This window comes from Tachysurus vachellii, chromosome 17 (assembly GCF_030014155.1).
Source record: "Tachysurus vachellii isolate PV-2020 chromosome 17, HZAU_Pvac_v1, whole genome shotgun sequence".
In the NCBI taxonomy this organism is placed as follows: Eukaryota; Metazoa; Chordata; class Actinopteri; order Siluriformes; family Bagridae; genus Tachysurus; species Tachysurus vachellii.
Window position 1 is genome coordinate 22776242 of NC_083476.1, and position 14822 is coordinate 22791063.

Sequence of the window (14822 nt, forward strand, 5' to 3'; positions counted from 1 at the left end):
TGCCCTGCCACATGCGCCGAGTGTCTCCGCTGCCTTGGAAGTGGCTGTGGATTGTGTGGGCGTGTGTGCGCTTTGCTTTGAAGGCTAGGTCTCTAGTCTTCAGCATTGCACGCACTTTAGCAGTCATCCACAGCTTCTGTTTGGAGCGTGTGGTGATGGTCTTGGAGATGGTCACATCATCAATGCACTTGCTGATGTAGCTGGTCACTGATGCCGTGTCCTCCTCCAAGATGATGGAGAAATAAAGTGTGTACTATACACCCAAATGAGGATGAGGTTCAGAGTCTGGTTCCTCTCAAGGTTTCTTCCGCATATCATTTCCGGGAGTTTTTCTTCAACACATCACCTCAGACTTGATCATTAGGGATAAATGTTAGAGATAAATAGTAACACAATCTTGGACACACTCAGATTCACTTATCAGTAAGGGTCTAAACATTTCATCCATTGTTATAAAGGATGTAGCACCACCTGTTCACTTCTGTATTTTCTTTGATATACTGATCTCTGCTACCACTGAATCTAGACCTGTCCCTGTCAGAAAGAGATGCATTAATGAGCACACTAATGAGCACACTAGTGCACACTAATGAGCACACTCGCACTCTTTTTTTTTTCTTGTGAGAGACTAACAAACCCCCCCAAGTCAGATTCCCAGTGAAATGCTACCCGACAGTAAATGCAATGAGTTTGCCTCCTTCTTTTTGGAGAAGATCAATAATAGCAGAAAGGTGATTAGCACATCGCATAACCTGAGGAAGTGTGTCAAGATAGCAGGTTGAGGATTTAAGGTGCTGAAGAAATAGTACAGCACCTTAAATCCTCAACCTGCTATCTTGACACACTTCCACATATTTTTTCAAAAGTGTGCTCAACTGTTTAGAAGCCGATCTCTTAGAAGTGGTGAACACCTCACTTCATTCTGGGATTTTACCAAACTCCCTGAAAACTGCAGTTGTTGAGCCTCTTCTAAAAAAAAACAATCTTGATAACACAATATTGAGCAGCTACAGACCAATATCAAATCTTCCTTTTATAGGCAAGATTATTGAAAAAGTTGAACAACAACTTAAACTCAAAAGGATACCTGGACAATTTTCAATCTGGTTTCAGACCTCATCACAGCCAGATGACAGCACTCATTAAGATAATAAATGATATTTGCCTAAATTCTGATTCTGGCAAAAGCCTGGGTCAGGCTTTCTGGGATGGCTCTAAGTTGGTTTAGGTCACACTCAGAAGGGAGAGGTTATTATGTGAGTATAGGAGAGCATAAGTCTAAGTGGATGTCCGTAACATGACATTGCGCCACTCTTGTTCAGCCTGTATATGTTCCCACTGAGTCAAATAATGAGAGAGAACCAAGCTAGTGGTATCAGCTATGCTGATGATACCCAGATTTACTTATAGCCTTGTTGCCAAATGACTACAGCCCCATTGACTGCATTGGCAGAGGGACAGATGGATGTGCCAGAACTTTCTTCAGTTAAACAAGAAAAAAACTGAAGTCATTGCATTTGGAAACGAAGATGATGTTCTCAAGGTGAATGCATACCTTGACTCTAGGGGTCAAACAATTAAAAGTCAAGTCAAGAATGTTTGATGATTGGAGACAGACCTTAGCTTTAGTTCTCGTGTCAAAGCAGTAACTAAATCATCGTACTATCATCTCCAAAACATTGCAAGAATCAGATGTTTTGTTTCCAGGTAAGACTTGGAGAAACTTGTCCATACCTTTATCACAAGCAGGGTGGACTATTGTAATGGTCTCCTCACCATCCCAAGAAGACTGTTAGACAGCTGCAGCTCATCGAGCAGCTCATGCTGCCAGGGTTCTGACTAGAACCAGGAAATCAGAGCATATCACACCGGTCCTCAGGTCCTTACACTGGCTTCCAGTTATATTTAGAATTGATTTTAAAGCACTTTTACTCGTTTATTAATCACTCAATCGCAAAGGACCTAAATACATTGCAGATATGCTCACTGTATATAAACCAGACAGACCACTAGATCATTAGAATGGGGTCACAGATATACCAAGGGTTCACACCAAACAAGGGGAATCTGCTTTTAGCTATTCTGCTGCCCACAGCTGGAATCAGCTTCCAGAAGATATCAGATGTGCTAAAACATTAGCCACATTTAAATCTTGACTCAGAACTCCTCTGTTTAGCTTCGCATTTTCTGAATGAGCTTCTGTGCTATAGCCAAACTGACTGCACTGTGTTTAATACCTTCCTCTTTTTAATTGTTTAAATCAAGTTTTAAATAATTTTAAATGTTTTTAAATATCTTGTTTTATTGATGTGATTATTGTTTTAGGGCTGTTTTACTTTCTTTTATGTAAAGCACTTTTTATTACCATTGTGTATGAAATGTGCTATAAATAAACTTGTCTTGCCTTAATTTTAATTACTTCTATAAAGGTGCTTTGAGACAATGTGAATTGTTAAAAGCTCTATACAAATAAATCAAATTGAAGATTCTGGTGAATGATGATTAAGTTTAATGAGCCTCATCTTAAGGTTTTATTGATGAAGATAAATTAGGAAGATGTTGACTTGAGGTTTAGTTTTTAGGGAAAACAAATTTATGAACCATAACAAGGGAAGAAAATGACAATGCACCAACAATCAATAAATCTGTTTATAAAGAACATATTAACAATATTTAATAACATTATTGATAGCTTCAGCTATATGAATTATTCAACAACTGCAATAAAGCACAACTGTAAAGAATGCAGTTCTGGAAAGAACAGAAAATTTACTAAAACAGAATAAAATATATTAATTTAAACTGAAAGCATGTTGCACAGTTTGATATTAAAGCATAAAGCTTCATCCTGACATTTAAATGCTGATGAATAATCTATTTGATTTAACACAATCAGTGCTGACAAAAAAGTCAACACCTGTCACTTCACATTCCCTCCTGCAGCTCACAGAAACACCAGAAAAATCTTCATCTGAATGATTATAAAGAAAACAGTGACTTCTCTGTGCAGCAAAGCTCAGATTTATCTCTCAGAATCTCGTGTTATTACATCTGAGATCCCTGAAAATATCAGAGCATCATCTCAGAAACTCAGGTGATGTAGATGATCACAGGTGATGTAGATGATCACAGGTGATGTAGATGAATTACATTTAAATGAGATTTAAAGTAGCAAGATTGTAAGATTTATTCACTTATTTGTGGATGTGTATGAAGTTGGGTAAATATGCAACACATTCATTCTCATGTTGCTGTTGTCTTTTTGCTGCTTCAGGTTCTGTCACCACAACAGATCATCCAACAGATTTATTTTTTATTTGGCTCAGGTTTTTAGAAGAAAAAATTTGTTAGAAGAAAAGGTTTTAACCAGGCAGTAGAAAGCAAAGAAGACTTACAGTATGTGAGAGAAGACGACATTACAGGATTCATTTGGTCAAAACAGTGTAGAACCATCTGAAAGCATGGATAGTGCATGGTATTTCTCTGTATTTTATTACTTGGTGCTTGTAAATATAGCTGATTTTTGTCTTATTGAAATAATTTATGTTGTTGTTTTGTTTATAAAACCAATAAAAAACATTTTTAGTGAACTGTTGGAAAGTATGTTCATTTACTGTATATGTACTCAATACTTGGTCGGGGCTCCTTTTGCTTTAATTACTGCCTTAATTCAGTGTAGCATGGAGGTGATCAGTCTGTGGCACTGCTGAGGTGGTGTGGAAGCCCAGGTTTCTTTAACAGTGGCCTTCAGCTCATCTGCACTTTGGTCTCTTGTTTCTCATGTTTAACCCTAAACCTAACATTCTTGTTTCTCATTTTCCTCTTAACAATAGTTCATAGATTCTCTATAGTGCTTTTGGCATGTGGGAAGGTGCCAAATCCTGCTGGAAAATGAAATCAGCATCTTTAAAAAGCTGCTCAGCAGAAGGAAGCATGAAGTGCTCTAAAATTGTGGACCAACACCAGCAGATGACATTGTACCCCAAATCATCACAGACTGTGGAAACTTAACACTGGACTTCAAGCAACTTTGGCTATGAGCTTCTCCACCCTTCCTCCAGACTCTATGACCTAGGAATTGGTAGGTTTTTGTTAAATGTGAGCCAAAATCATCACAATTAAAAGAACAAAATACTTAAACTGTGTTTGTGTTAATTTATATATTACACAAGTTTCACTATTTGAGATGAATTACTGAAATAAATGAACTTTTCCACAACATTCTAATTTATTGAGATGCACCTGTAGAGTCTTTAATTGACTTATTTTTTGGTTTTGCCAGAGGCAGAAATTTTGCCATGCAGCACTTTCCTCAGTATGTCGTTCATCTCTCCCAAGTTCAAGTTCCATTAGCTCTTTGTCTTCTCCCTTATGTTCACCAAATCCAAAGGTAAAGAAGAATTGACCTGAAACCTTCAAGATCCCATGGGAAAAAAGATGAGGAAGTGTGAGGCAAACTAAAGGGTCTCATAATTTCTTTATATACTGATGTGCTGATGTTACATTTATCATCTTGTTTTGTAGGAGTAGGTTTCTGCCATGAGATGTTGTACCTCTGTCTTTTCAATGTGTGTTTTAGATTAAATTTTTGCCCTCTATAAGGTGTATATATTTTTGGAAGGATGAGACAGAACCCTGTATCAACTGTGTTGCTGTAAGGGCTGAGGGATGAATGAGCCATTTTAGGTTCTGCTTTTGAAATATTCATGTGTTGAAATGTTATCTAAAGAGGGCACGGCTTTATCATAAAAACCGTATCATAAACTGGATGATGTACATCATGGCATAGTTGTCTTGGTGCAGATAACTTCATTGTTTGGCGAGGAAGCCCGTGTCAATCTCCATAATGAATAAGAAAATGCCAATGAGGTAATGGATGCCTGCCACAGAGCTGGTGAATAATTCAGTATATGTTAGGACAGAAGAAGTAGACAGGATCAGGTGGAGCAACCGTGACACTGCCGAGCTCCACTTTCTACACATCCAGCTGTTACACAGAGAGAAAAAGTGTGAGTGTCCTGCTCAAAACTACTGTGCATTAACATTTACACCAAACTTCATGTTTATTTGTGTCACTCTGTGTGTCTTTGTTTGTGTTCATTTCCATTTGGCACAAATGTACTCTTTACTCAGCTCCTGAAAAATACAAGCAACATTATCGGAGTTTTCCTGGTCTTGAGATTTAATCCTAAAAGTCTCTGAAACGGGATTAAATGCTGTTGGGAAATTGCTTAGATCACTGTGTTTAAATTTATATAAAAAGATAAATTGTGCTAATATCTTATAGAACACTGCATTTCCAATCTGAATGTTTTTTGAAATATCAATTTGTTAACATATATCACAATTAATATATGAAATCATTAAATAGTTTACAGTCATATTTTATGGTCATATATAAATTCTGTAGACTTTCTGACAAAGTTCATAAAACCTTTTTCATAAATACTAACTAACTAACTAACTAACTAACTAACTAACTAAATAAATAAATAAATAAATAAATGAAACATTTCTGTATTGACACCTGAGCAAGACATCTTCAGTACTTCTGTATAAACAGGGTTCTCACGCGTCCTGGAAAACCTGGAAATCCTGGAAAATTAATGACCAATGTTCCAGTCCTGGAAAACACATGGAAAATGAGAGAAAACATAAATTGTCCTGGAAAAAATCTTGTTGTCTTGGAAAATTCTTATTTTTAAATGTTCTTGATCATTTAAGGACAGTTTACAACTGGTCGAAACAATTAACATTAGTAACAGAAAGCGCTCTGTTCAGGGACGCCGAGTTTTGACGGGTTTTTTGTTATGCTGTTTAATCTCACTGTGACGGATGACGCTGTCTTGTGTTGGCGGTTTCAGGTGCTAGGAATGGTTTAAGTGCTCGAATGTTTTCAGCAAATGGTGACGGGTAAGCAGGTTATATTAACCTTGTTAATCTGAATATCATGTACAAGGGGAATGTACAGCAAACTAAAACATGCATGACGGCATTGGCCTGAGAAAGGAGAGGATGTTAATATGTGCGGTCTTTTTATTTTATAAAGGTTGAAATTTCATTCACATGACAAATTGTCTTTAAAAGTATAGTTAAGTAATAGTCATAAAGTGTACGTTGTTTTTAAGACTTCTGGAGAGAAGAACATATTACTTTAGTCTGTGAATCTGTGAGCCTTGTCTTTTTTTGCTAAATTTGAAATGTCCTGCAAAATGATCTCTGAAAAAGAGAGGGAACCCTGATAAAGGTCAAAATGCAAAGCACATTTTGTTAATTGGTTTAAGTGTTAATGTATTAAATTGAATCGTGTGTGTTTGATATTTTTGGTTAATGTGTGTATAAATGAATTCATTACATTTAAAAGGAGTCAATTAATACAAATATGATTAATGTTGAATGTTCTTTACACTTTACATTTTCAAATTATAATAATTTTACTGCAGCTTGTATGTCTGTCTGCTGTCTGTCTGCTGTCTGTCTGCTGTCTGTCTGCCTGTCTGCTGTCTGTCTGTCTGTCTGTCTGTCTGCTGTCTGTCTGTCTCTCTGACCTGTTTCAATGTAACCAGTTGTAATTACTTCGAACTTTTTTATTTCATTCAGTTTATTTGTTTTAATATAAACTTATTAACGGTGCATTCCGGACAGCAGCAGAAGAGAAGATGAGAGTGAATGACTAACAAACCGCTTGCTTCCAAACTGGAGATAAAATCGCATTATTTTTCAAATAAACCTCAGACCTGAATTTTCTAGCAAAAAAATGCCTTCATTGAGCTTTTACAGTGCGCGCTGTTTGCTCTCTGACTCTCAGGCTTGAGTGTAAGGTGAGACGATGAGCAGGTGTCTGCTGGGGACAGACAGGTGACCGGAGGGAGGTGGAGATGGAGAGAACTGCACAGTGGGAGAACTCAGAGCTGGAGCACGAGAAAAGACCCGGACGGCCATGAACGACAAACAGCAGCACTTCCCCGTGCACGCGCAGGTGAACGAGACCAAATACTCCGGCGTGCACGTGAGCCCAGAGGCCATGCGGCGCGTGTGTCTGCCTGCACCGCAGGTACGTGTAACGGGATTCTTCAATATTCTTTAAAGTGCAATAACAATTAAGCACGCGTGTTTTTCCAGTTAGAAGTTTAGCTCACAGTTTTTCTTGCTTTTGCCCGACTTTATTCTCTCTCTCTGACACGATTCTCCAGGTTAACCTCACTGCTCTCATATTAATTTTGTGACCCCCCGTGAATTCTGCCTGCACCATTCACCCCCTCCCCATTGCCGAGGCCTTCGGCCCGTTCACTCTCTCCGTTTCTCCATTTGTTTTAACTCTCATTTACAGGCCAACTTATTCTGCGCATTTGATGAGAACCTTTTGGCGCGCGCAGAAGCTCTGGCAGCCGCTGAACTCGCCAAGCCTCACGCGACACCGTACCACGCCATGAACGGCGGCGTATGCGCCACGTCCACTTCCTCTACGTCTATATCTTCCACTTCTTCCCATCATCATCATCACCATCATCATCATCACCACCTGACCCAGGCGCTGGAGAGCGAGCTCCTCGAGCACCTGTCGTCTGCGCTAGCCGTTGGCGGCTTGGCACCGGATCCGTCGGCTTTGGCCACGCAAGCGCACCAGAATCACCTCCCGGCGGTCGCTTGCCACCTGCACCAGGCCGCAGGCCACGCAGGTCTCCCGCACGCGCACCCTCACTCTCATCTTCAATTGCTTCCAGGCGGTGATGGAGAGTCGGATCCGCGTGAGCTCGAGGCTTTCGCAGAGCGCTTCAAACAGCGGCGCATCAAACTCGGCGTGACGCAGGCAGACGTGGGTTCGGCGTTAGCCAACCTCAAAATCCCGGGAGTGGGCTCTCTCAGCCAGAGCACGATCTGCCGTTTCGAGTCTCTTACGCTCTCCCACAACAACATGATTGCACTGCGGCCGGTGTTGCAGACGTGGCTGGACGAAGCCGAGGCGGCGCACCGCGACACGAGCGCGCGCACAGACCTGCTGCTTAACAATAACGGAGATCGAAAGCGAAAGCGCACATCCATCGCAGCGCCGGAGAAGCGCTCACTCGAGGCTTATTTTGCAATCCAGCCTCGGCCTTCTTCAGAGAAAATCGCTGCCATCGCCGAGAAGCTGGACCTGAAGAAGAACGTGGTCCGAGTTTGGTTCTGTAACCAAAGACAGAAACAGAAGAGGATGAAATACTCCGCAGCGCACTGACTGATCAACTCTTATGTTCAGGAGCTACAAACACTTTAAAGCGCGCAACAGGGATCTACAGGTTCTTCTGAGCAGGACCTGAAATACAGAATGAGTGCTTTTTTATTTTCTCGTTCTATAACATATATTTTGCACAATAATGTCACAGGACACTTCATGCAGCTCGGCATGTCACTTCTTCTGGTCTTAAAACAACACGATGCCAGTTTTACTGCGCTTTTCATTTTAATGAAGCCTCAAAGGCGAAATGAGCTTTAAGAATTATTTCAGTATTATCGTACATTATGTCTTGAAGTGTGTGTAATTATTAACTGTTAATGCACATGTACGTGAGCCGATAGTGAAACGCCACAAACATTCTCAAAAATATCATTATATGTTGGTTAGATATCAGATGAAATACATTTCCTTCCACACGTAACGGATAAAGAAATTAATTCTGCAAAAAATACAGAAACAAAGCTGCTATTGAATTGTTTATCTGTGATCGTAGCCACCTTCACTGACTCGGAGAAATGTCCTGAGATTTCACTCGAAATGTGTGCCTAAATATTTAATAATCTATTATTATAGTCTATTATGTAATAATCTATAAGCTCTCGTGTTCACGCAAATTTCTATAAATAAATGACATTCACTTTTATCCTAAAGACTGAAATACAGATTTATGACAGAAGTCACAGCTTTATGCCTAAACAATCAGTAATAGACCTAATAATTATACTTCTACAGCAGGGGCGATTCTAGAATTTTCATTTTAGGGGCTCAGCCCCCAGGGTAGGGTTGTATACTACTAACCTTATTGCAATCCACTATTCCGTTGTATTCCCTGTATTTCACTGTAAAAAAATGAAAAATTTAGATGTGACCAGTCACTAGAAAATTTTGAGTTGTGAATGTAGTTTTTTTTTTTTTTGAAGACTTCCTGATTCATTACTCACTGTACAAACACACATACACACGTTTCCAGTACAAACACAACATTTTACTGTTTGCATTTCTATGCTCACATAAAAACCTCAGATAAGGAACTTTTTTGACAAAATAAAATAAACTTTTAACCAACTTTTAACCAGAAAATAATATAAAAGCCGTCCGTGCGGATTGAAAAACGCGCTTAATCCACGCAGACTCAGTTCAGGGGAGGAGCCGAAACATGACGCAGCTTGTCGCCGCTTCAAATGCGTTTTTAAAGGGGACTGAAGCGATCAAAAAATAATTAATCAAATAATTTTTTAGGGGGGCTGGGCAGAAGTTTAGGGGGGCTAAAGCCCCCCAAAAAAGGACCTAGTGACGCCCCTGTTCTACAGTTAAGGTCAGGAAATGAAGTTTATTCACTCTCATGTCATGAAAAGTGAGAGATGATTGTAGTCTGTTAAGATATTGTACATTGTAGAGCTCATATCCTTGATGAATAATCTACATCATACTGGACTGTGATCAATATATAAAGAACAGAAACAACACATTCTGAACATTTAACAGTTTACATCATGAACACACACGCGGACACTACATAAATAAATGTTTTAATACTTTCAAGATTTTCTGCCATAATTTTTATGCTTTTAATTCATTCTCTTCATGGCTTCAGGTACAGATTTAAAATTATTAAAACAGGGCGATGCAATATTTATAGTAGACTGGTATAAAAGCAGACAGAGTGTTATACACTTTCACACTGAGACACTCTCTCTCACACACACACATGCACACACAAAGAATGAGCTTCTGATGTTAATTTGCACTCAACTTTATGAACAAAGCTTTACATATAGAATTGGGATAATTTGAATGGTTTCTTCTTCTTCTTCTTCTTCTTCTTCTTCTTCTTCTTAAAACATGCCTCTCAGGCCAAACATAAAAATGTGATAAATGGACTGTTAATGCTGTGCAGTTCAACTTTATAATAAATCAATTTATTTTTTTATGAGCTACAAATAATGAAACTTTTGTCTAAGTTCTTAATGCCAAATAGTTTGTTCATTTCACATTAAGAATATTTTTGTATATGAATAAAAAAATAATTAGTTTGCTAGGGATTTTTAACTTTCATTCATCTTCTACCACTTATCCGAACTACCTCGGGTCACGGGGAGCCTGTGCCTATCTCAGGCGTCATTGGGCATCAAGGCAGGATACACCCTGGACGGAGTGCCAACCCATCGCAGGGCACACACACACACACTCATTCACTCACGCAATCACACACTAGGGACAATTTTCCAGAGATGCCAATCAACCTACCATGCATGTCTTGGACCGGGGAGGAAACCGGAGTACCCGGAGGAAACCCCCGAGATTTTTAACTTGTGCCCCCTGGATTTTTAACTTGTTTATATAAATTTCAATTTACAGAGACAAAATCACAGAGACAGCTATTGTACAAACACACAAAATTAGGTCATTATGATGACTTATTTATTACTTTGCTCTTTGTTGTGCTTTGGAACTGAAAACAGAGAACATTGTGGTCCATCACAGAGTCGGTAATCTAAACCCCTAGCAGAGGCGTGCACATGTTTATAAGAATTATTATAAAACATATAATCATACAGCACCAGACAACAAACTCCTCATCAATACACAATTTGTCGGACTGTATATTAAATTACTGTATATTTATAATCACACCCCCAGTGTCACCAATATGAGGATGAGGTTCCCCTTTGAGTCTGGTTCCTCTCAAGGTTTCTTCCTTTACCATCTAAGGGAGTTTCTCCTCCCCACAGTCATCTGAGTCACCTCAGACTTGCTCATTGGGGATAAACACACACATTTAAATAAAAGACTAATATTAATCCTGAATTTTTGTATTATATTAATTTTTATATTAACCTTTTGTTTTATTTTCTGTAAAGCTGCTTTGAGACAATGTCAATTGTTAAAAGTGCAAAACAAATAAATTGGAATTTGAAAGTAAATGAACAGAAGAGAAAGATGCTACTGCATGATGGATAAGTATCGTCCTGTATTTCTCAGCATTGAGCACATCATTAATCCTGACCAGCTCTCCAACTCCATCTGCAGAAATACAGCCCCAAACCTTCAAGGAACCTCCAGCATGCTTCACTGTTGCCCGCAGACACTCATTATTATACACCGCTTTCCAAGGTATAGATCACTTGCCACCATTTTTCTGCCCCCATTTTTCTTCTGTTTGCTCACTTTGAATTTTGTAAATTTATAAACACACACTCACACACACACACACACATCTATATGTTTGAAAGCATTTTTCTTTAAAGCATTTCATAACATCTGCCTAAATCTTTTGCACAGTACTGGGTATAAATATACATGATATAATGATAATATTATGCAAATCGTCATCAACTCTCCCTGCAGACGATTCAATATGTCTCTGTGTTGTTGGAGTTAGAGACCGATTTATGCCTGTTTTTTTCTGAACTAAGCATTGGGGAGGCATTTAGAGCAGCAGGGTATATTTCAAGGGTTGCATCTGTCACCCCAAGTTACCTGTGTGGCTACACCCTTGTAGAAATGTTACCACAGACAGTCAGACACTTCAGGGACATAATGCAGTAAGACAAGAGTATAATTCTGATCATTCAGCAGTGTGGTTTAAATAGAAGGTGAGGTTAGTCTGTAAGTAATTAACATGAACTGAACTATGTATTATAACAGAATTATATCATATTTAGTTTAACCTGGTTAATGGACAAAACCTGGAGGTTTGTCTGTAGACAGGTGGTGAGTGAGTGTTACTAAATTATTCATGTTGGACTGAAGAATTAAGTTTACAGCCTGGATTGGATTTCCTTTACTTAATCAGTCAGCAGGTACAGAACCCTCTAATGTAAGACTTCCACTGAAATATATATTTTTTAATTAATAAAGATTTAATAATAAACGTAGTAAAACTATGATGTGGTGGAAGACATCAAATATTGGTCTTAAATATAACCAAAGCAGTAAAAAAAAGTTTTTATTAATATTATCTCCATCATCATTATCTGAGTCTTATGAGACTTATGGTGAAGACCAAGACAAGTGCAAGACGAGTAGCCAAGAGATTTAACATTCAACCTCTACATGTTTATATGATTTTGTTTACAGAATACAGACTTCATTTAAATGTTATTTTAATGCAGTTACTCTGAATAGAAAAATGAAGAATTACAGTTGGGATCTAAAGACACTGATAGAATGAGGATGAAAACCACATCCTCCAGACCCACTCACTCTTCTCTGAGCCAAGACAGAAGCTCTCAATGATTTATAAAGTGCCAGAAGCAACACAATCGGCTGTGTCCAAAACAGAGAGACAGAAATGAGAGGACTCTGTGTCTCTTTTTATAATCAACATCTTTAGCTCTACCTCTCAGAACTGCATGCTTTCTCCCAGAACCAGGGGCTTTCTCACATAAGGGCATGTACTTGGAGCCCTTCAGATCAACTGCCCCATTCTGATGGCATCACATGAAAATTCATGTAATAAAAATAGCAGAAATCCATCTCTGCTTCTCTCTCTACATTTTTACAAATATTTACGGATATGTGGCCCACAAAAGGCAGACAATGATATACACAAACTTACCTATTAAAATGGCTTAAGGGCAGATTTCTTTGGTGGATACACCAAAATTTGTGTGACAAGTAATTTAATGGATGTAGATTTTACCTTATTTATATACATTATCTTATTTTTCTAGGTCCCCTGAATTAAATTTTTAGGGAGGTTATTAAATTATATAGTGACTTAGGTCAATATGCTTAATAATCAAATGCCAATTAAAGCACTTAGGTGATTTATAGTCTTGAAACATTAAAACGCACATCAATTTTCTATTTGTTGACAATAATATTAACATTTTATTGTATACAGGTGAAAATCTTCAGATTTAGAATGGAAAAAACCTGCATTTTAGTCAGTCATGAAGAAACACTTCATTAGTCATTATGTTACTGACATTTTGCAAGCTGTAATATCGGGAACTTGGAAAGTACCTAATAAACACTGATAAAATTAAAAGTGTATGGATCTTAACCCTGACATTTGGCCTGTTACTGCACTGTCAGCTGCTAAAAAGTAAAAGCCAAAATTTTTTTCCACAAAATAAGTAGCAGGAGTCCCAAAAACCCCATAAACTCATTTTTATTCAAATCCCTGTTCAGGTTTTTCACATGACTCCAGTAGATTCAATACATTTATTTTAATAACAATGTTGAAAACATTAATACAAAAATAAATACACAGCTTTCATGTCAATATAAATGCAGGTTTATAAATTAAAGTAAAAGCTATTGAGAAAACTGAGTGGGGGGCGTCATGGAGAAGACCTTTTTTGCACATTCTTTCAGATCTTCTAAGAAAGAACCGAGATCTATTTCAACTTCAATTTTTGGGACTGTGCAGTTCATCTGGAGTAAATAAAAAAACCAAAACCATCAATCTGTGTAAAAGTTCATAAACCTCATTCTAAACCAACACAATGTAGTATTTTGTCAATTGACAGCACAATGTACCACAAGATTACGTGCCTTAGAGAAGCTTTTAAATGACAAATTATACGTACCCCATTATTGTAGACATTCAGATTCCTGAGCAGTTTAGTAACATTGCAATGAGGTGTAACTGTAGGGAACTTAACTTCAGATAGAACTTTCTCAGCCTGACAGAAAAACTCAGCCTAAAAACACAGTAAATATTTAGGAAGGTATCTTGCAGCAATCTTTAAATGATTCTTCAGGAAATGGAAAAAGGCTCAAAATTAATGCTGGGAAATAAATGTGAATCAACAAAATTTAAACCATTTGCTTAAATTGATACTAAATTCAACAACAAACATTAAATAATAAAGAGATTTAATCATGGTTTGATTAAATCACAAAAAACACTGACCTGTCTGTGTCTCACCTCACACATATTTGTTTTGTTTTTAAGAGCTTTCACGAAGACAGACTTGCACAGCTCCTAGAAACAAACCCATCATGTGAAACAGGCTCCATTTCTCACCAAACAATATTTAAAAAATATCAAGAAACTGAAAGTTTTACCTTTTCGTGGCATATATTAGAACATCCCTTTATTATACTCTTTAGATTTTGATGAGGAGCCCCAAAGGCAAACGCAGCAGCTAGAAGCACAATCATGGCCTTCATCTTGTTTCGTAAAGTCGAACCGAACTCCGATTCTTCAGGTTGTGTTTTTAGTATAAATCTAGACACAATCCTTACAGGTGCTCCCAGTGAATATATATATGCACATGAAAGGCGGAGATAAACGCTCATTTTCTTTGAAGTTGTTTGCACTGTCAGCATTTATGCACAGACTAGAAAACCCAACGACTAATCAAGCACACGGAGCAAGCTTGATAAAAATGTGGTTGATTAGGTCTGAGATTTGCTTAGGAGGATGCACTAAATTCTCTGAACAGAGGAAATTTGAGTTTAAGTAGAAGAGTTAAAAAATCCTTTGATAATGTTGGTGAGAACTTATTTGGTTCTTTTAGTGAGACAGCCAAATAAAATGTAATAGGTAAATTAATTCCACTGATTGACTGATGGATGGAAAGAGTCTCCTTGTAGTAATCTCATTCCAGATTCTAACAGTTAAATATAACTGTAATATATAAATATA

At 37.9% G+C, this 14822-nt stretch overlaps 1 protein-coding gene across 1 annotated transcript; it reads left to right on the forward strand.

Annotated features, from left to right (window-relative positions):
• The first annotated feature begins 6940 nt into the window (after window positions 1-6940).
• pou4f3 (POU class 4 homeobox 3) lies at window positions 6941-8265 on the forward strand. Its single transcript, XM_060891057.1, has 2 exons — window positions 6941-7060; window positions 7331-8265. Exons 1-2 carry the CDS (start codon window positions 6941-6943, stop codon window positions 8216-8218), a joined length of 1008 nt encoding a protein of 335 aa, XP_060747040.1. The 3' UTR covers window positions 8219-8265.
• Window positions 8266-14822: the final 6557 nt, after the last annotated feature.

What these genes read in the sequence shown, in the direction of transcription:
- pou4f3 (XM_060891057.1), top strand. Translation starts at nt 6,941, where the DNA reads ATGAACGACAAACAGCAGCACTTCCCCGTGCACGCGCAGGTGAACGAG. An exon ending in TGCCTGCACCGCAGGTACGT is followed by an intron (nt 7,061 to 7,330) that starts GTAACGGGATTC and finishes TCTCATTTACAG; the next exon opens with GCCAACTTATTCTGCGCATT.